We start from the raw sequence: 22,417 nt of genomic DNA on the forward strand, positions 1-22,417 counted from the left end.
CACTGTTGTTTACAGTCAGAAGTTTGTCCCTGCCTTTCAGAAGAACAGCCAGCTTACTGTGAATTAGAGGTCTACATGATTCATACCAAAGTGAAATTTCACATGCAGGAGCAGCTCGTTGTATCACAGTCAACTTGTCTGCCAGATCTTGCAAAGGGACATGGACTAAGAGAGCGCACAGCGTGCATAATCCTCTGCAAAGAGAACCTGTAACAGGATTTCAAGTTTTTCAGCTTTTCTGTGGTAACCTTCTGGCATAAAGCTCTGATCCTACCCATGGCTGCAGGGAGTGAGTGGGCAGGGACTCTGCCTTCCCTAGCCCAGGAGAAAGGAAAGGTGGGCAGAACAGAGTTTAAGGGAGGAAAACCGTCTCCAGGTACCAGAACCATGGGATTGGATTCCCTGTTGGGCACACTGGGATCCAGGATCTGTCACTTGCAAGGGCTCACTCTTGAGAGACAGAGGTGGGGAGCAAGGCATGGTGTGCCCTGTGACTGGACCTGCAGTAGTGCGCAACCTGGAGCGTCGTAAGCGACTAGGGCAGGGGGTTGTGGTGAGCTGAATGGAGCGCAGCAGCACTCTGGATGGCTGCGCAGAGCTGGATCAAAGAGACTTCTTACTCACACTGCCTGACTTCAGAGAAAACAGAAAGCACAGCAAATTGGTTCCCCGTGTTTGCTCCACAACAGCTTGGGGTGGGGGAATTGTGATGCAAAAAATCAATCCACAGACTTGAAGCTGTTATTTAAAAAAAAAATAAAAATAAAAAGCCAAATGCTTTCTTTGAAAGTCTGTGGATTGGCTTACTGGCACCCTTTGGAAACCATTGGGTTTCAAAACCCAATACAGCCTACACGGGTTGTGGGCCCTGAAAGCTGTAAAGGGTATTTCAAGTACAAATGACACTACTAATCACAGTAGCTGGTACTACAAGGTTAATTAAAACTTCTCTGTAAGCCCCTTGTCAGCAACAGGATTTCTGCACTATTTCATCTGATTAAGTATCTGAAGTAGGTGACTAGAGAAAGCAAATTTACCAGATTACCTTCTTTAATACATTACCTGAGTTTTATTTTCTGACACAAAATCTGTTTTCTTCTGTATTGCTTAGGTGGAATGACAGTAATGGCATAGCAAGCTACAGTGGTTTCCACCATATCTTCAGCTGAAATTTGCTAGAGTTTTCACACCTTTGTAGATAAATGTGCAACTAGTTACAATGTGTTTAGGGTATGATTTAAACTTAAGCATTATTCAGGAACAAGAGGGCAGTGTTAAATGCTGGAAAAACTACTTGTTAATTCCTCGTGCTTCCTGACATCTTTATAGCCAGGAATGCTTATGAGAAGTTGAAGTTCTGTTGCTGAGATTTAATCTTTCTGGGAGGAAATGTGCGAATGTCCTGAAAGGAGAATGTATCATAAATGTTTGTTTTACAGGTGGAAGACCTGATTGTAAAGTACAGGAAAAAGAAGAAGATTGTGGCTGGAATCATTATAGAACCAATACAGTCAGAGGGTGGGGACAATCATGCTTCAGATGACTTCTTCAGAAAGCTACGAGATATTGCCAGAAAGGTAATAAAATATTTCACTGTTTGCTCAGTGGTAGCTAAACATGCAAATACTTCTTGGTGTCTCCAGAGGCCTTCCTCCCTGCCCCAGGCACTTTGAGAGCTTCACAGGCCTCCTTGGTAGCAGTTGGGGTAGTCATGTACAGGTATGTATTCAGATACAAGCAACCCATTGTCAGCACAGTATCTTCTCTTCCATTTGATGTGCACCTAGTGGTTTCCTCAGTCCAATAAATTTTCTTCTAATGTCTAAGTCAGAGAGAAATTACTCTGATTCATTAACTATGGATTTCGCAGCAGTGTTCTTTATATGATAATGCCAATTTGTTGAAGGGGTTCAAACAATTTCAGAAGAGGCAGGTTTGGAAAAGGGTAATTTTCTGTTGACATATTTGGTTTTAATTGCAAAAAAAGCTGAAACACAAAATGAGTCCAACTGTAGAGCTGATGCTCCAATAAAACAATGAGAAGGACAGATGTCTTGATACTTGGAATGTGAAGTTACCTGTTTAGAAGTGACAACCATCAATAAGACCTACTCCATGCTTTTTTCACCCTCAAAACATTTGTTTGCTTACAGAGAAAAGCATAGGTGATGCTTGGAAAATTGTGTTCTGCTGTGAGAAAAAGCGGCTTTTCCCATTGTTAACAACTGCTCATGCAAGAGTGATTTAGTAAATAAGGTGAAATGAAAAGGTTTGCTTTGTCTAAAATGAGATGCCGTCAAAAGTACTTACGAATTAGTTCTAATTACAATATCATGATATAGCTTGATCTCCCTGTCCCAAAGTTTCAACAAAATAGTCCTTCACAGCTGAGTAACTCTTTCAGCAGACTCATCTGAAAAGGCAGCTCTTCCAGGATCATTTTAGGCCCCTAGACTGAACAGATGCTGCTGCTGGTATTGCCTTTGTGCCACAAATGCCTGACTCAGATTTGAGGCAGAGACTTCTTATTTAAAACAATCAAAACTCCTAGAAATGCTGTTCTGCCTCCCTCAGGGGCTTTGAAGATGCTCCCAGATGTCTTCAGGTATCCTCTAGAAATGTTCAAGACTATATAAAAACACATGCTTTGTTTGTGAATTTAGGTAGAAAATATGTCTGTACTGCCCTTCTGAAAAAACAGCTGAATTTTTAATTGTGAAACCTAATGCACAGTGAGTGGCATTGGTATGGGGGTTGAGGAGGGGAGATTTGGAGCAGTCAAGGTGGGGAAGGAGGGATGTTGCATGTAATTGGCTCGTATTATCTGTTGGCAAAGAGAGGTATTTTTGTTTTGGAAATGAGGGCTCACATTCCCTGCTCTTTACATCTATCTCTGCAGCATGGCTGTGCGTTCTTGGTGGATGAGGTGCAGACGGGAGGCGGCTGCACAGGAAAATTCTGGGCACATGAGCACTGGGGCCTGGATGACCCAGCTGATGTGGTAACATTCAGTAAGAAGATGATGACAGGAGGATTCTTCCACAAAGAGGAGTTCAGGCCAAATGCTGTAAGATTTTCAATGAAATTTGAACTCTGTGCTAGTTGGTGACCATTCATAAGGAACTGTAAAGTCCATGGAAGAGACAAGCTTTCCTTCAGTAAGGCAGGCTCAGCTAGATGGACCTGCTATTTCATAGATACTTGCTTTGTGCTTACACAAAAGTTGTTACTTCTTCACTTCTATTCCAGTTGCTGTCAGTCACAAAGGTCATAAAGCTGGTGGGAGGGAGTGGAGAACTGGGTTTAGCCTAATGAACTATGCTTCAGTACAAAATCCAATCACTGACACCTTTTTCCATAGGGCAACTTGGTATCTTCAGAGCTCGTATGTCAGCATTATGGATTCTGTCAGCAAGATTTCTTCTTCGCATTAATGACATTTTTGATGTAATAAATGGAAAAAAAAATTAGGGGGGAGAACACAAAGCTTGAATGTAAAACCTGTATAGATGATGCTGATTTCCATGTCATCTATGTCCATGTTTCAATGAGATGTCAGAGCAGCAAGACAGAACGCACTAAATTTGTAGCATAAGGTAGTTGCCCTTTGTTTCTGCTCAGCAGGGCAGCTGTATTTTGCGCTTACAACAAAAAAAGGGGGTTGGTATTAGGGCATGCTTTTTCATACACCTGATGTTGACATTACCAGTTTGATGGCTTGTTTTTCTTTATTATAGTGATTTGCCTGTTAACATGTTTCACAACTCTCTCTCCAACCTTTCCCAAGCCCTATCGGATTTTTAATACCTGGCTTGGAGATCCATCCAAGAACCTTATGCTTGCTGAAGTCATTAAGGTTATTAAAAGAGAAGACCTTCTAAACAACGCAACCCATGCTGGGAAAGCACTACTGACTGGGCTGCTGGATTTACAGGTAAACATCTGGAAGGATTACAGATAAGAAGTTTGCTGATCAGGTAGGGTCTGACGTCATCCAGTTTAGACACCTGGAGTAACGAACTCCAGCTGGGGACTAGACCACAATCAGTAACTTGCTGGTTTAGGTACTTCACTGCAAGCCTGAATTACTGTGTCCCATTTGGAGCTGAAGTAAACTTTCTTTTACTGACTTAAGAATGCTGACTTTGTATAGCTTAATCCAAAACAGAGAGTTACCCCCAAATATCTGAAGGTATGAACTGCAGCTAGTTAAATTATTTTGCTAGAAGTCTGTTATCACAAGCAGCTAGCATTTCATTGTCCCAAAAGTTCTTTTTAAAGGAAAGTGCCTTCATATTTTGTTACAATTCCATTGGGCTGTTGAAACAAGAAAATTGTAGCTTTCCCTCCCTTGACTAAGGGAAATTCCTCACAGCTTCAACTACGCAGCCCCACATGAGAAGGAAAATCAGATAGGCATTTAAGGGTAGGCTTGCAGCTTTTGCCTTTCAAAAGGCATTTTGTGCAGGATAAACCCAAATACAGTCTCTGCTCTCTCCACAACTTCAAGGCATAGCAGGCAGGAGAACACAAAAAATTATAATCTTCACACTTTGGAGGGCCAGAATACAACTAGTACTATCTAAAGAAATTTACTCTTAAAAAAGATGAGGATTGTAACAGATAGTAAGTGAAGCAGATACTACTAGCAAGTGTCTTAGTGCAGGATAAGAATGAGCTGGTTTCTTAGCCCCATTCCAGATTATTTATGCTCACGTTTTCCTGGAGTGTGTTTCAGATGCAAGGTGCTTTACGCTCGCTTCAGGAGGCTCGAAGTAAGATTTTACTTTACCCAGCTCAGGGGTGCAAATTGATTCTCGCTTCCTGCTCAGATGTTCATCTGCTTTGCGAGGAGAGAACCTGCCTGCTGTTGGGCTCTGCAGTCTATGGCTTTCAGACCTTTGTCAGAAAGGGGCGAACAGGACACGAGGTTTCGTGAGAAACCCAGCCTGTGCAGTAGCTCCACTCCACTGGAACGGAGGAGGCAGCAGGGTTTCCATGTGGCAGAGTGCCTGGCAGAGCAGAGCTTGCCACCAGGTGCCCTCTGTCACAGCAGCTGCCACCATGGATGCTTCCTCACCTCTCTTTGCAGGCTCGTTACCCCCATCTTATCAGCAGAGTGAGAGGAAGAGGAACATTCTGTTCGTTTGACACTCCAAATGATGCAACTAGAAACAAGTTAATTACAATAGCCAGAAACAAAGGTAAGAAAGTCTCTGTGTGTGGATTAGCTTCAGATGACAAACAGTAGCATATGTAATGCTTTAAACTTTTCTTTTTCGTATGGTATATGTGTACTACACTATCAGAGGACAGAAGTGAAGTTATGAACAAAGCTGTATTTAGACATTTCTGGAAATACTTGTATTTTCAGAGACATCGGACCAGTCCATTGCATGGTATATATGTTTACCTTTTTCTATAGGTCTAATGTTGCTGGAAGAGATCTATGTAGGGCATGAGGTTTTGTGACATCACTTTCATATTCCTCTGCAGTGACCTTAGGTGCACCTAGGCATGGCTTACTTCTAGAAATAGATCAGGAAAATTAGAAGTTAATGTAACTGTCACTCACGAAAACATAGGGAGAAAAAATATGAGGTTTATGGAATACCTAATAAGGAAATATGAGTTGCCTAAAATGGGCACAGATCTACAACTACATCCCTCTTACTACAGAACTCTTACCCAGCTGTAGACAAGCCCCGGTATCAGGAGGGGAACCTCATGATCTGAAGCCTAACATTCTCTTTGAATTTAACTGTGTGTGGGTCCTGGGTTTGCTGCTGTCAGTTTTTGCTCTTACTTATATCTCTTGAAAGAACCAGGCATGATGCATCTAAACTATTGTGAAGCCAAAATTTTAGAGTGTAAAAGACTGGTATTTTTTTTCTTGGAAACTAAGCCAGCAGGGAGAGAAAGCAAGCTGTTTGTTTCATGGTAAACCAAGGCTATTCTTATAGGCAAGGTAAGCTCAGCTCCATGGTATGGATTTTCGTTGCCCACAAACGTTTCAAAGAATTAATTGATTTTTAACTTCTCGTAATTAAAAACTAAAAGTAGTTTAAAAACAAAATTGCAAAGAAACCTACTGTGTCTTGTTCTGGCATTGAGGTACTTAACCAGTGGAGTATTGCACTTTGAAGTGTCAGATGCTGTTTGAGCTCTGTGCTGGATGGAGTCTTTCCACTGAGGTTGGGATTATTCCCAACACTCCCAAGTGTTTTACAGAACCGCTACAGGCACCCGCAGTGTTCTTCTGAGTTGCTGGGAAGCTTGAGGCCCCTTTGCACCACTGACTGGGTGCTGTATCATTGTGTGGTTAGCAGTGATTTGGGGAGCTTGTTGGCCCTCCACAGTGAGGTGAACCTCATTCAGAGATTTGCATCTTCTCAATATTTGGCGAAGATGGAAATGACTAGAGGACCTCTTCTGTTCTTGTTTTAGGTGTTGTGCTGGGAGGCTGTGGCGACAGATCAATTCGTTTTCGTCCAACACTGATCTTCAAGGATCATCATGCGCACCTCTTTCTGAACATTTTCAGTGACATCTTAGCAAACTTCAAGTAAAAAGCAGTTCCCTCGCACTGAACCGCTGATTATGAAATTAGTTTGCATTAATTCATGTCTTCTCTACTTACAAGATAAGTGTAAAGTCATAAACTAAGGTTTGTGTTCTGTCTGTAATCCTGCCCAAGGCAAGCTGCTCCATGCAATCTCGATCCAGGCAGAGCATTGGTACTGGTCACCAGAAGGTACATGCAACTGTCCCGCACTGTGCATTTGTAGAAGCTGTGGCCCTCCACCTTCTGGCTTGGGTCATACTAATTGCCGTCCTCTCTACATTCACGGCCCTATCTGATTGTCTAAATACGACCTGGTACAGTCCGTTTTCACGGGTAATCCCAGTAGATTTACTCTTGTGTCCAGAAGCAGCAACAAGTATGGCGTAACACTTAAAAGCCACATGCCTGTCATACAGAAAGTGCCATTCTCTAATGGTAGCTGGAATAAAATCGGTGTTTCAAGGAAAGCTCTGCTTTCCACCACTGCCAAGTACAGTATTTTACAGAGTAATTTCCAGCTTTATTCCCCTGAATACAGACATCTGCCACACCAACTGGATCAGGATGCCATCAGCTACTCTGTGCCCAGCCTTCAGCCTACACATACTGCTTCAGAGGCACTAATGCATTCAGCCACATGTGCAGCGCTGTAAGTGGAAATGAAGTACTTTTTTCCTCATCCTGGATTTTAAAACTTTTGACTTCTCTTACAATCAGACTTGTACAGAGAAAACTATACCCTGAAGTATGTAATTTGACAAAGCTTGCAGAATCATGTGAAGGACATTATGGCCACCTCTGTCAGCAATCTAGAATGATTTGAGATTATCTTACTGTTTGCCCATAACACACAATAGCCATTCATTTATCTATTACAAGTTCTACATGAATACTTGAGGTATTTTGTAAAACTACCACAAAACTGCTTGATCTTAGCCATTCCCTGACATCAGAGCCACTACAGTGAAGGCCTAGTCCTAATTGCACATTTATAATGCAAAGTAATTCTATTTTTGTTCTAATAGTTTATTCTAAGTCATTGATACTTCAGAGGTCTTCTAGAAAGCCACAGGGATCAAAAAGCATCAACAGTTCATTAATTTGTTTCTCTTCAAAGAATTAGTTTGGAAGTCTCTTCACTATGTACTCTTTGCTTAAGGCTGACTTGAACTAGGTCTGGTGCCTTTTTTTTTTTCTTCTTGGCTAGCAAGCATCTGGATTTTGCTAAGTTTAACATCATGTTGTGCACCAAAAAACAAGGACCACAGTAGACTTTATAGTTGCCCTATTAAGATCTGACCACAATTTTTAAGTACATAATAAGAGACAGAGGAGTTAAAAGATTCACTTGTTTAATACGGCTACCAAAATATGAAAGGTTTCTTACCTGCTTTGAGAAGTGTTGATCATGGTTTTCCCATTTTATTTTTTGAGTGCTGGTATTGGGAAACTCAAGTACACTCACTTCTGCTAGCTTCAAAATAATGGGATTTCTGTAGGCCTCTCTGCAGAAACCAGAATTCTGGTACCAGCTGGTCAGAACCTGAGCAGGTTTTTGAACAGAGGTTGTAGAAATCTGGGGGAAGGGCTGGTAAATTGGTGGTCAACAAAACCTCATTGTCATCACTGTCCTTGTAAGCATATTATCAGCAAGAAGAAAGTCAAACCAAGAACTGTATTTGACAGCATTTTTGGAATTAGTTTGTTCGACATATCAGTGCAGTAGTTTTAGTAAATGTCTCTAGCAAGTCTTGTACTTTTACAGAAGCAAAGGTCCAGTAATTTGAAGTCTTACCACATCTTCACTTTTATTATGAATACTCTAGGTGTTTTTATAATTTTTACTGACACTCAGTAACTGTATAATTGTGTACATGTTGATGAAATCATGTTAGAGAATACATAGAAAGCACTGCAGCTGAAGCATATAAAGTTAATATTGTTTACAGCATACTGTGGACAGTGCCAAATAAATGTTTAAACAAATACTTAAATACACTTCATGGTGTAACTAGTAACTGCACACAGATTCATAACAAATGACATCTCATGTGTAATCAATATTCTTAAATAAAATATTTATAATTGAACTTCTCCAGGGGTTTTTATTTTATACCTAGTACATGCCTAAACTGAATCATTAGTGCATATTAAATATATTCTTATGAAGATCAGCCTCCAAAAACCACAGTGTATGCATACAGTGTATTTTGCTGCCATGATCTTTAAGCCAAGGACCATTTCTCTTTTCCTTTTGATATTGCTGTACCACACAGGATCAGCCAAAATTTAAAATAAAGGAGCCGCCATTAGGAAAAGTTCAACACAAATAAATAGTAAACCAGGGTTAGCCTGTGCACTTAAAGGGCACTTTTACTTACCTGCATCTGCTGAGCCACCAAGAGACAGAGGTTTCAACACATGCGAGGAAGAAAGAGAGAAAAGAGTACTCCAAATTTCTCTATTGGTGAGGGTCAGTTTATTTGCCAGTTTCAAATGAAGCAACAGCTAGAAGAGCAGTGGAAGGAGTTCACTTGCTTCTGACAACTCACAAAAAGTTTTTCATGTTACAAGTGATCAGGTTTGATTCTTTCTCGAGTTTAAATCCTGCTCCTCATTTCTGCTGAGGTTTTGGAAAATGAGAAATCATACCAACACCACAGAATAAGACCGCTGTCCTTCATGGACACAGATGCAGGGGTGATCAGCCCTGCAAGTTCAACAGAATACAAAGTACACATATTTTCAGCCTTAATTCAACGTAGCTTTTAGGTGTCTGTCTTACCTTTTTTTCTTTTCATTTTAGGTAAACCCAGATTGGGGGAACAGGGATTGGAAAGGGTATTTGGCAACAGAGCTTTTGATGTTAAAATATGCCCAAATCGGGAAACATATCAAGGGATACAGATGACTTGTTTCCCAGGCTGTATGCTATTCTTCACAGAAGACTGCTTGATTCACATAGTCCAAGATACTTTTCGTAACATTTACTGACATTTTTGCAACTCAAAGTGTTACAGTATTGATTAAACATCATTCATACATACAAAAAAACCACAAACGTGAATATATGCAAAGAAGGACAAGAAGTTCCAACATTTCAGATGATCATTAGGATCCAAACTGAACAAAGGATCACAGACTGTCCCTGTAATTCACAGCACCATAGTTTAGGTGTGTTTTTTTTCCAATGGGAAAGCAGTTTCTACGAGAGGCTCCCGAAATGCTGTCCCAGTCTTTAACTTACCCTTAAGGCTGAACTGGCAACGTGTCTTGGCAACATGCACCCTTGTTTTGCCCAGTTACGTTCACATCCTGGAAGACCATGCCAAGAGACCCCACTCTCCTTATACAGCATTATATACCGCTCTTTCCAGTTACCTCAATTGCATTAATGCATGAGCCTTATTCATCATATGTACGTATGTATGTACGAGACAAGTTTCAATTTCAAGAGGTTTCCCAGTCAACCTCAATTTCACTAAAAGACTGAATTTAAAGTGAGGATGCTCTGGCAGAGTTACTGCACTTCACTTCCAGAGTTTTTCCTGTTTCAAAACAGCCTAAGAGGCCAGCTGAAACAGTCGGGGTCAGCACCAGTAATTCCGCCTACTGCACGTTCCAAGTAGGACAGTTTAGACTGAGAACTGCTGGTGACAGTGCACTATGCACATCACTGTATCTGACACGGAAGAGATGCTGCTCACACCTTAAACAAGCTGCAAAGACATTTAATCCAGTGGATTGTTCTTTACCATTTCTACTTTCTACACTGAGTGCACTTACCAACAGGCTTTGCATAGGAAAATGACTGAAGTATGTCAGTTTGGTAAACTAATTAAACTTCACAGAAGAATAAGCGCAATGAACATGCAACAAGGAAAACCACTGGAAATTAGCTGCTGTATCACTCAGGTTTTCCAAATATTTGAGTAAATTTCTGTCTGTCTACAATCTGGCCAAACTTAATTGTAAAATATAAAATATCTGTACTATTATACCGTTTGAACTGGAGAAGTAGCTCCTCCTTGCTATCTCCAACTTCATCCAAAGTCATCACTGCCTCTATGGGACAGTAAATGTCATTCCGTTTTCCCCAAAACGTCAAGTGGGCCACTCTGACGGTACGGCCAGTTTCATTTAAGTAGATGAATCCAATAATTCGTCTGAAAAAATAGCTCATACCATACAACATTGCACCAGCAAAGACCGCGATGCCAGTTGTATATATGAGGATATTCTGAGAAACCTGGTCTTGCAGATAGAGGTAGCAGATGGGAGGCAGCATGACCATGGTGGTGGCAGTCTGTAACAGCTTCAGTCTGGAGAGCACCCTGCAGTACTTAATCCCCGGAAACCTGTAGACCAGTTTGAACTCTTCTGTTTTCACATCCACAGCCTTCTGTCGGACCACAGCAGCAGGGGCCGAATGGCACAGACGCACAGGTGGCTCTCGCTGCCTCCCAAGATAATTAAGACCACCATTAACTTGCTGGTTTTGTGACTGCGAACACTCCCACGTACCAAAAAACCACAGTGGGCGAGCATCTTCCTTCTTCCATGACCTTGTCCAGAGCTGATTTTGTGCACATCTCCCAAAAGACGGTGCCACGCAGACTTTAGTCCTAATTCTGCAGAGCCTAACCTATAAGGAAATATTCCCACAGGTCATTGTTTGAGTCGTCTTTATAACCGAATCGCATTTAGCTCAGAATCTGTTCCTCAGGCACTTAGAGACAGTAAGCTTAAGCCCCAGCTCGCTGTAACCTAATACTTTAGCGCTGTGCTAGGACACTGGTACTCATGCTTGCATCCCTGCCTGCAGATGAAGAGGGAAAATACTTCTGATGACGTACCCGATACCGAGGTTAGCTCACTGAACTAATGCCCTGTGGCATCCCCTGCCTCCCTCTTTCTTTGAGCAACGTCAACGTGAAAGCACCAGCACGGCGGGTTGCTTCTAAGCAAAGAGGGTCTGAGAACCTGGGGCTGCTAGCCCGCGAAATCAGGGGAATAACCACGTGAATGACAACCTTGGGGAAACAGAAAAAAAGCGGGCTAAGCACGATGAAGGGGGGGAGAGCACGACCAACGGACCCGGACCGAGGGACGCCATCGCTCGGGAACCCGCCCCGGGGTGGGCAACGGCAGACCTCGCGGGCAGGTTAACGCCGCTTCCCCCGGCCCTCCTCCGCCGGGACCGGGCCCGGTGCTCCCGCGGGGGGCGGCCCGCCCGCCCTCCTTCCCTTCCCTTCCCTTCCCTTCCCTTCCCGTCCCGTCCCTTCCCTTCCCGCCGCCGTTGCTCGGCCGTTAGGCGCCGCGCGCGGACGCCCCCCGCGCCCCGCCCCGCTCCTGAGGCGGCCGCAGCCGCTCGCGGCCGAGACGCGCTGCCGGCGCCTCACGGCGGTACCGCTCACCCCGCGCCCGGCCGAAGGGAACGGAACGGCAGGGCAGCCCCTCTCCTCCCCGCCCCGGAGCCGCGGCCCGCTGCCCTCACCGCGGCCATGGCTCCGCCGTCCGACTGCGCGGCTGCTCCGCCGCCCCCTCCTTTCCTCCCTCCCTCCCTCCCTCCGCCGCGCGGCACGGCGGGAGGGGGCGGTGCCCCCCGCTTCCCGGCGGCCCCCGCGGCGCCGGCTCCGCCGTCCCGGCCGGTCGCCATGGCGCCGCAGCAGCCCGCCGCGCTCTGCCTCTTCGACGTGGACGGCACCCTCACCGCCCCGCGCCAGGCGAGTCCCGCCGCGGCCCCCTTCCCTCCCTCTCTCCCTCCCTCCGGGCCGAGCCCTGGCCGAGCCCTGGCGCGGGGCTGTCGGAGGCGCCGGGGCACGGCGCCCCGCGGGCCGGGCTTCGGCACCGGACGGGCACGGGCTTTTATGTAAGGGCTCTCGGCCAACAGCACAGCGTGTGCGCACGGCGGGGTCTGCGGCCGCCTCCCTGATGCCCCGCGAGCAACTTACCTTGCCGCTTAAGGCAAAAAAAAAAAAAATCCCTCCCTTCTTCCTAAAGATCCGCACCGTGTTGCTGGGCTTTAATAATTACCGCGAAATACAGAAGCCGGTCTCATGATAAGAACGCTGACAAATCTAATAGTTTCGTTTTGGAACCCAGAAAATCACAGCGGAGATGGCCGCGTTTCTGCAGAAGTTGCGTCAGAAGGTGAAAGTTGGAGTCGTGGGTGGTTCAGACTTTGAAAAGATCAAGGAGCAGCTTGGCGATGACGGTAAGGGTGGCGACTGATGCAACCCCTTGCGCCGAGTGGCCTGCAAGGAAGTCGTGAAGGTTAAACGTAGGTTAAACCCCATTCATTCTCCTCCTTCCTTGCTTTTAACGTTTTTCCTGGTTTTGTCGTGCTGCACTCAGTCTACGAAGAACCATTTACACGCATTCAGAAACTGCAACCTGTGTTTGCATTTTACAGATATCTCGGTGTCTTATTAAGGGATTGTTACTAATGGCAAAATCCTGAGTTTGTGACAGTACCTTACAGGGCGTTTTAACTTTGTCTTTACAGTGGAATTATGTACCTTACGTATACGCATGCAGGCTGCTCTGTTGTCGAGCGCATCCCTGAAGGATCTGATGTTGTTAACTGTGGGGTTATGATGCAGAGATGGATCCCCGCTTTAGTCCTTTGAGCAGCATTTCCTTTTCTCTATAAAAGACTATCTAATGGTCTTTACCAAATTGGTGCCACTGGTAGCCTTCCTTAACGCCCAAATAACTCAGAATTTGTTTGGCTTACAGGTGGTCTCCAGTAAGCCATATCATCTTGCATTGTAGTAAGATTCTCGCAGCTCTCGGACATCTACTGTAGATTAGCAATGCTGAGAAAACAAACCTAAAATGGTAGTATTTGATTTGCTCTCTAGCCAAGCCTTGTGCCAGGTTTTTGGAAGATTTGAGGTGTTCAGTCACTCCCTTACATTTAATGCAAAGAGACATACTTGCAGGAGAGGAAGAGCCTTTAAGCAAAAGTACAGGTAACTTAACTGAAAGATTCCATGTGATTTGAGGTGTGTGTTAATCTTGGAGAGAAATGAGAGTGGTTTTCATCTTGTGCTCTACGTTATGCTGCTGAATCTTTCATGCTTATGATCTATTGTTTGCTGTATTTTAACCTATTTAATGTGTAAGACAATTCTGCATTAAACATACAGGGGAAGTTACAAGTTACTGTCTGTTTGTTTGGTTGTAGTGGTTGAAAAATTTGACTACGTTTTCCCAGAAAACGGTCTTGTAGCATACAAAGATGGGAAATTCTTGAGCAAGCAGGTAAGTGTGACATTTCCAGTAAAGTGAAATTTTCTAAACAAGATTTTGCTTTGTTGCTACAGTGCAGTCCTCTGTAATCACCCTTCTAACTAAGGCCAAAATTGCTGCTATTTTCATGTGTTACTTCTGTAACAGATCATTCATTTGATGCTCTGATTCATGTAATGGCAATCTTCACCTTAAGCTTTATTCCTTGGGGTATTCTCCAAACTAAAGCTATTGGATTCTGGAGTGCCTGGTCGAATAAGAACAGTGAAAATCCTGGAACAGCCTTTCCCTCTGTTTATCTATAGGAAATGTGCCCAAGCCCTCTGCTCCTGGAGGTCCTATGGAATACGGCTTTTCATAGCTGATGCCTATTGGGCCTTAGGGTTCAGAAAGTTTCTTGTAGCTCTCTTGTAGCTGCTTTTTAGTGTTAATTCAGAGTGCACATTCTGATACGTTGCATAAACTAGAAGGTAAATACTCTAAATTAATATAAATGTACGTCTGATTCTAGATACCCTAATCACCTTCATCGGTTCAACATAAGTAGCGGAGATGAAAAATTTAAAAGAGATCCTGGCTGAAATTGCCAACTTGAGCAGTGGTTTCCAATTTACTGCAGTAACGATCTCCATTTCTTCATGCTTGGCTACAGTAGACATTAACTGCAACTTTTTGTTTAGGTCTGCAGTCTTTGGCCCCCACTGTTTCCTTCTAAAGCAGGTACTAGTAGGGAGTACATTAAATGAGAGTTTGGTGGTTTGGTTTAAAAGAAACAAAGTAAAAAGAAAAAATGAGAGCCTTTAGTTAATACCCTGTGTGCATCAACTGAGAGTTACTTATGGAAGGCATGTTTCTTTGTGGTATTAACCATGCCCGATTATCCAGTGTCTGCATTTTCCATGCAACTTGTTTCTAGAATCTCAAATTCTGGACTCTTGGTTGAATGGTATTTATTTTGTTAGAACATTCAGGGTCACCTGGGTGAGGACATACTTCAAGATCTAATCAACTACTGCCTGAGTTATATTGCAAAGATTAAACTGCCAAAGAAAAGGTATGTGCATACACACATCTCAGTGTCACCATATTCTCCACGTTATAGTGTTGAGCGTCAATATGTAAAGCGGGCTGCTCAGCAAAAAATGAATACTTTGTGTTTTAGGAACCCTGTATCCGTGAAACAGCTCAATCCATGTGTACAAAGACAAGCTCCCAGCTGGAGCATAGGATTTGAAATACTGATTCAGCATTTTTATTTAAGAGGGAAGAAAGTTCAATTTCAAAGTAGGAGCATTTCCTTGACATGTTTGGAATTCAGCAGCATAATGTTTTCCAGAAATTAGAAGTGTGCAGTAAGATCAGCTCTATGTGACATGTCAGGGTGCAGCTGACTAATGCTTACCATATGTGAGGATAGACAGAAACACTGCCAAGATTGCTCTAAATTTTGCCGCTTCACCCCAAAGCTGACAGACTGGCCTGTCAGGGTCTGAGAATTGGGTTGGCAGGATGCTCCAGTCATATTTTTAAAATGAAATCATACTTTTAAAGCCAGTAAGAATGATGTTGAGGTTGCCAGATGCAAATAAAAGTCCAAAAGACTCCTTGATGCCAGAGGTATTGGTTCCTACATGTTTGGGGGTTTTATGAACACAAGGAGAGGCTGAAGGAGACATCTGATTCCCATTGTCTTCGGAATTAAACGGAAGTTTATTGTGATATTCAGTATTTTGAGCAATTTTTCATCTATTTTCTGTCTCGTTAATCAATTCTTTTTCAGGGGCACTTTTATTGAGTTCCGAAACGGCATGTTAAATGTGTCCCCCATTGGACGAAGCTGCAGCCAGGAAGAACGAATTGAGTTCTATGAACTTGATAAAGTGAGTTGCAACTCTTGAAAAATATCCAGCTCTTCAGGAAGAGGCAGATATGGCCAGGTTATGGTTTTTAAAAAGCTTTTATACACTGTGAAATTTTTTTCATTTTAATCCTTTCCATGTGGTTTAACTAACTTCTTCATTCAGACTTCAGGAAATGCACAATAGGGTTTTCTCGTTGCAATAGTTAACAGTGATTACTTGCAGAAGGGATGGGTTTGGCTTACGTTTCTTTTCCTGAAAAGCACTGTCATAGATAAAACCATACTTCTTTGGAGTGCTCTTTAGTATACCAGCCTATATGCATTCAAATCGATAAAACTATTCCTTCTTTTGACATCATATCTTTAAAGCAGAATTTAAAAGCTGAAGTCAAACTATTCACCATTTATTTTCCTTTGTACACAGCTAAATGTGTGAGGCTGAAATGAATCTGAGCCATGGTATCAGAGTTCTGTTCCCTGCTACACTATAACAACTGTTTCTGACCTGAAATCTAATTCCTCAAAAGCAGTCTTTGCCTGTGTCTCAGTTAATGGATGCTGAAAAATATCTAAGCCCAAGGCATTCTAAAGATACCCTTTTTGGAGTATATGGCGTTGGAAGATTAGTACCAGTTTTGAGACTCTTCCTACGCCTCAGTCTCCCCGTTTGTAAAACTGAATTTTACTGGGAGTTGAGCGCACTTCCTTAGTATTCTAAGATTTTCAGGTAGAAAAGCAAGTATCACAGCATGTATGTAAGGTTTTGCTCTCATTTTTTACAAATTGGTAACAGATTGAAGTGGAAATATTCTCAGCATGCTTTCAGTAATAATAAAATGTAGCTATATCACACTAGTCCTGGTACTCAGATCTTTGGATATTTTGGGGGTGGGTTTTTGGGTTATTTTTTTATTGATGACTTAACACAGCACATAACTGATGTTTGGTTTTGTTTTGGTTTTGGTTTTTTGTTTTTTTTTAACAGAAGGAACATATAAGAGAGAAATTTGTAGCTGATTTACGAAGAGAATTTGCAGGAAAAGGCCTCACATTTTCTATAGGTATCAGATAAAAAGAATTTCATTTAAAACCTCATTTAATTTAAATTTCACTTAAATTGTATCCTCTTATGGCTGTGGCATATCCTATCTCATCTGTGTAACAGTTAGCTTTCCGGGGGGGTTGCAGGCATTGCATGCAAGACTAAGCCTCTTTTTCCTCTTGGGCTTTCATTTGGTACATTTTAATTGAAATCCATCAACAAAGAGAACTTCATTGCTTGTCATCAGTTCATTGTCTTTTAATGTCAGTTACGTGACTGATTCTGCTCGTTTTGAAACATATTACATGCTTCTGATTAGTCAGAGTTGTTTCTGCGAACCAATTTTGATCAGAAATACTACATCAGTAATGTTCCAGCAGCCCTTGGTTCTTCAGCTCTGTAGCTGGATTGTGTGGGAGGAAGGAGAGGAAATCCAAAAGCAAGCGCAAGCTTAAAGAGAAAAGCGATAATAAGGGGGAATTGATTTTCCATGCTTTTTTTTTCTCTTTCCCCCAATATACTACCACGTTCTTGCCTTTTATTACTTTTCAGAATTATAAAAAAGTATGGTTGCGATCAGTGCTGTGGTATTGAAACACTGAAGCAGAAATGAACTGCAATATAGCTCTCCTACAGCATGTTGTAAATACCTTTTTGATACCCGCTTCAACTGGGAATCACGCTTTTATGTATTGGTAAAATCCAGGGATTTTTGAACTGGAACAGTTGTCCTCTTAGGCTGTGTTAAAAAGGCTAATTTCCTCCTTTTTCTATTCTGAAAGCTTTAGAAATTCTTTTGCATAAGACTTTATGGCTGTACATACACCAATGGCTGTATTCATTCATGTAGCTTCTTTCTAAAAGTAAAAAGATTAATTTTTAAAAAAGGTTCAGTTTGAGAGCAGTGAGCATTTGAGAACATTCTACGACTTTCATATTTGTTTAATGGGTAAATAATAATGGGTAAATCACAACTGTAATAAATGATGCCCTATAAAACACTTTCTGTACTTTTAAGACTTAACTCCAGCATCTCATAACATTTCTGTGACTTCTGCAAAGCTCCCTCTACCAACAGTCTTACCCAGTTTAGTTTTTATCACTTACTCTCCCCTCAGAAATGGGTTCTTAAAATAAAACAAAGTTCACTTGGTTCTTGTCTATCCTAGGAGGCCAAATAAGCTTCGATGTGTTCCCAGATGGCTGGGATAAGAGGTACTGCTTAGGAATCATTGCCAATGATGGATACAAGACGATTTACTTCTTTGGAGATAAGACTATGCCAGTGAGTATATTGTTTTGTATATACTTTTCAGAGCTTCTCTTTTAAACCACAAGCACTGTGGGTTCTAACCAATTGCCTTATGCCTGACAAGAAATGAAGTCAGAATATAAATAAGTGTCCGTGTTTAACTAGCTGTGCAATACTGGTCAGCATAGTGCTGGGAGATAGCTGTGAGCATAGAATTTTTTGTTCTCTTTCCTGAAGTGAACACAGTGTTCTTGACAGACTTAGAGTATGTTTTTAAATTGAACATCTGTAATTTTGTGAAAAACCTAGGTGACACGACTATGTAAATCTGATTGTCCTGTTTGGTTATTGTAGATGGATGCTTCTTGTTGGCTGGTGTTTATTAAATGTATTTGTTTTCCATTGCATTTAATACTGTTCCTTTGGCTAACCACTCTGTCTGTCTCCACACAGAAGAACTGAAATTGTATGTAATCCCTCTCCCTAGTCATTGGGGAGAGCTAACAACTCTGGAGGGTGATTGAGAGGCTTTTGAAAATACTGAGCAGAGACCTAACTAGAGCTACTGAGGGCAATGGCAAGCACAAGGACTTGGGTGAAATTAAGGCTGTCTGAACGCGGCCAAGGGACAGTGTCAGGCTAAGTTTTATTATTAGAAAAGGCTTAGTTTTTGTAAGAACTTACAGTTTTATAACTGTAAGTTACAAAGAAAGAACTTCATAGCTTTAGGAACTTAAAAAGGCCAAGTTTTATAAGAAAAAGACAAGGTTTAAATTAAAGGGCTTTCCCCCCTTGACACCAGCTGCAAAAGTAATCACCTATCCCTCTGGCATAGAGTTTATGGACAGTTGACTTTAAACCCTATAATTGGCAGTGCAGCATTTTCAGAGTTTTGAAGTAGCAAGAATTGCTGCTGACTCACTGGAAAGCAGTGTGGCAAACAACGTACAAAAATTAGATAACTGCTTCCTGTAGTGCACGAAGCTGCGGCCTTCAGCGATCTCTGCTCATGCAGGTGGCAGCGCCTGTTTCCTGAGCCAGCTGTGAAAGGATCTTTCATTGCTCTCCTGTGATTAGAAACCAGTTACAGATGTCACATCAGACCAGTAGCTAGCAAGGCCATGTCCTGGTTTCAGCTGGGATAGAGTTAACTGTCTTCCTAGTAGCTGGTAGGGTGCTATGTTTTGAGTTCAGTATGCGAAGAATGTTGATAACACTGATGTTTTCAGTTGTTGCTCAGTAGGGTTTAGACTATAGTCAAGGATTTTTCAGCTTCTCATGCCCAGCCAGTGGGAAAGCTGGAGGGGCACAAGAAGTTGGCACAGGACAGAGCCGGGGCAGCTGACCCAAACTGGCCAAAGGGGTATTCCATACCATGGGACATCCCATCCAGTATAGGAACTGGGAAGTGGGGGCAGGGAATCGCCGCTCAGGGACTGGCTGGGTGTTGGTCGGCGGGTGGTGAGCAATTGCACTGCGCATCATTTGTACATTCCAATCCTTTCATTATTACTGTTGTCATTTTATTAGTTTCTTCTTTTCTGTTCCTTATCTCAACCCACGAGTTTTACTTCTTTTCTTGATTTTCTCCCCCATCCCACTGGATGGGGGGGGGGGGGGAGTGAGTGAGCGGCTGCGTGGTGCTTAGTTGCTGGCTGGGGTTAAACCACGACAGGCCAAAACACTCCTGCAATAGCAAAGGATTAACAGTCTTAACAATAATTTAACTAAAAGGGAAGAAAACCAAGCTAGAAGGAAGAGGATAATGCAAGTAAGTTACAAACACCGTATGTTGGTATAGTGTTCTGTAACAAACTGTACACCCCAATATCAACAAGTAAACAAATTTTGTAAGTCAATATGGGGTTGCTATCCAAAACTAAAAACACAGCTAAACTTACACTGGGAGTTCTACTCTTTCATTACCAACTCTAATGTGCAGGTCAGGAAGTTCTCGTGCAAGTGTTCGTGGTATTCAGCAGACATTTCAGCACAGGTGTGCTATAAACATATTATGCAAAATCTCAAAATGGTGGTTTGCAGTTTTTCAGCTTTCTGCAAGACATCTTGGTCGTGACTATGTTCTGCCCCTTCTTTTTGTAATTTCCTTTTCCACCCCAAGACTGTGACTATACGTTAAGTTAAAATTAAATTCTCTTCTGCTTTTTTCCTCTTCTGTTTTCAGGGAGGGAATGACTATGAAATTTTCACAGACTCCAGAACAGAAGGCCACAGCGTCACATCCCCACAGGATACAAGAAGAATCTGTGAAGAGCTATTTTTTAAATAAAGGACTTAGAATTCACACTTACAAAACGGTTAAGACAGCTTAATAACAACTCAAAACATCTTCCTTCATTCTGTATTGGTTTTTGTAATTGATCATGAATAGCAAGTGCTTTGCAGGTCAGTCATTACTGAAGAGAAATGTTTTAATTGAAGAGAACTTTGCTGACCAGTGGAATACAGCAGAGCTTATTTAGCACCATCCTTGCACTATTTCCATTTGCACAAGTATTTTCTTCTCCTTTTGGCTGGTTGTTTTTTAAGTCATCAGTAAACTTCCTTAGCTAATTAATTACACTGGGGTGGGGAGGCATAATCTGCCTATAGTTGATTTATGGTCTCAAAATCAGCCTGCAAGGCTTTATCCCTAGTTTTTATTTTGAAGCTGCTATTTAAAAGATGAACTTTTTAGAGTTGTTTTTTTAAAATACTGCGTTGTGCTATGAAGGCATGAATTGTAAGACAGTTGGGATTTTCTTGTTTAAAACTGGAAGATGAGTCAAAGAGACAGGTTTTATTTCTTTCTGGGGGTGGGAAGGTAGAACTGAGCCAGAAGTCCCTGACCTCACACATGTTCCAGTGATGGTCAGAAGGTGCACTGAGTCTACCACTACGGGAAAGGCTGGACCAACTCGTGCTAAAGTTACCTCCTCAGTACAGTTGCAGTGCCAATGCACAGTACATTTCAAGGTACCTACACTTTTTGCAGACTGTTTTTAAATCTAAAAAATAAAAAAAATATAAAAATTAATTGAAACAACTTGAGCACGGTTGCAAAATGTACTTCTGTCACTAATTACATTTCTGATTTTCCTGCTAAGACATTAAGGGTAGATGAGATTTTAGTACCAAGGAAGATTACCTAAACTACATTTCTATTAAAATTCAAGTTGAAGCATGACAATCAGTGTAACTGTTAATATTACTTTTCTCATCTGACATTAGGAAAGTAATCTTGTGTATGAACAGTTTAATTTAGTAAAGGAGAATAAAATCTCATCATGAAAAATTACTATTTCAATTTGTCATTTTGGCAAATAAAATATGCAAAGCAGACCTGTCATATGCTGCCTGTCTGTACAAAGAAATGATTGACTTCCATTTTTCCAATTCAAAGTTTATGTGACACTTACTTACACAGTAAAAATGGGGAGAATACAACCTTTGTGTACAAACCAAAATCCCTAAAAGGGCTTACAAAAAAGGAGGGGGAGCTGTGATGCCTTCATGCATCAGAACTTGCCTTCTAACACCCTTCTCGTGTTCCTAATTCCAAAGCGTAAATCAGCCTCAACCATTTTAATGGGAACAGACTTTGGACCAGAACCATCTGCAGTGCAGGAAGGCTCTTTAAAGATAGCCAGATTTTAATAGCTGCTGCTTTGTGTGTACACACATGTGATGCATCCTATTATTTGGTTACTGTACTGCATGGTTGTTTCCTGTATTTGCAGAAAGTTACCTACGCAAAACATCCTGTGCAAGACCAAACCCAGATTTGTTTTCAGCTTCAAAGACAATCATCTGTGTGCACATACCTGCATACATTCAAATCTTAAAAGCTTGCTAGTTAGACTTGCACAGCCATTGCCAATAGCTAAGGTTTATCTTCTGCCTCTCCTGCCAGCAGATGCAAAGCTAACATTCTGTCTCTCTGAGGGGAGAAAAAACAAAACAAAGCAAAGCAACCCACAACGCCTAGTCCCTTACTTCCATCTTACTTTCTCTAGTGCAAGCTTAAACAAAGAGGGCAGGCACAATTGTTCCTGCCTTCAGCAGCCCCTGCTTGGACCCCAGCCCCTGAAGCCTGGCTAAAGCTTTGCTGCAACTTTTTTGAAGAGTGGCTGCTCTGTCTTGGGAGCCCCTTCTGAGATGTTCTGGCCTTCCTCCCCCAAGTTTCAGCTGAAATGACCAGGCTGTGCTATACCTCCCTGTTCCCCCTACTATATGCTAATATAAATAATAGTTAATACTAAATATTGTATAATGACAATAAATGTATTTACACAAGTAGTACATATTATACACTAAGCTATTAAGCAGCTAGAAAGCTTGGTAAATTACTCCCTAATTGTTCTGGTAATGCCAGTCAGTTGATGTTACAACACTTTTTAAAAAACTTTTAAATATCATCATACAGGTGTGCATATGCAA

General features: G+C 42.1%; 3 protein-coding genes across 6 annotated transcripts in view; 2 read left to right on the plus strand and 1 right to left on the minus strand.

Moving 5' to 3' along the window:
- Nucleotides 1-8,655, plus strand: part of ABAT (4-aminobutyrate aminotransferase) — a 62,862-nt gene extending 54,207 nt beyond the window's left edge. For all 4 annotated transcript variants that reach the window (XM_069809909.1, XM_069809906.1, XM_069809908.1 and 1 more), the window contains exons 12-16: nt 1,440-1,577; nt 2,900-3,067; nt 3,788-3,934; nt 5,093-5,204; nt 6,448-8,655. In XM_069809909.1, coding sequence (XP_069666010.1) covers nt 1,440-1,577; nt 2,900-3,067; nt 3,788-3,934; nt 5,093-5,204; nt 6,448-6,569 — 687 coding nt within the window. In that variant the 3' untranslated portion in view covers nt 6,570-8,655. The remainder of the gene's footprint in view (nt 1-1,439; nt 1,578-2,899; nt 3,068-3,787; nt 3,935-5,092; nt 5,205-6,447) is intronic.
- Nucleotides 8,656-10,280: 1,625 nt separating this feature from the next.
- On the minus strand, nt 10,281-12,224 carry TMEM186 (transmembrane protein 186). Its single transcript, XM_069809910.1, has 2 exons — nt 12,063-12,224; nt 10,281-11,210 (listed from the first exon to the last, which is right to left on the minus strand). Exons 1-2 carry the CDS (start codon nt 12,222-12,224, stop codon nt 10,473-10,475), a joined length of 900 nt encoding a protein of 299 aa, XP_069666011.1. The 3' UTR covers nt 10,281-10,472.
- On the plus strand, nt 12,174-21,319 carry PMM2 (phosphomannomutase 2). Its single transcript, XM_069809912.1, has 8 exons — nt 12,174-12,291; nt 12,671-12,782; nt 13,758-13,834; nt 14,785-14,876; nt 15,603-15,702; nt 16,669-16,744; nt 17,895-18,010; nt 20,163-21,319. Exons 1-8 carry the CDS (start codon nt 12,223-12,225, stop codon nt 20,265-20,267), a joined length of 747 nt encoding a protein of 248 aa, XP_069666013.1. The 5' UTR covers nt 12,174-12,222; the 3' UTR covers nt 20,268-21,319.
- Nucleotides 21,320-22,417: the final 1,098 nt, after the last annotated feature.

Source organism: Haliaeetus albicilla, chromosome 22, assembly GCF_947461875.1.
Source record: "Haliaeetus albicilla chromosome 22, bHalAlb1.1, whole genome shotgun sequence".
NCBI classification, from domain to species: domain Eukaryota; kingdom Metazoa; phylum Chordata; class Aves; order Accipitriformes; family Accipitridae; genus Haliaeetus; species Haliaeetus albicilla.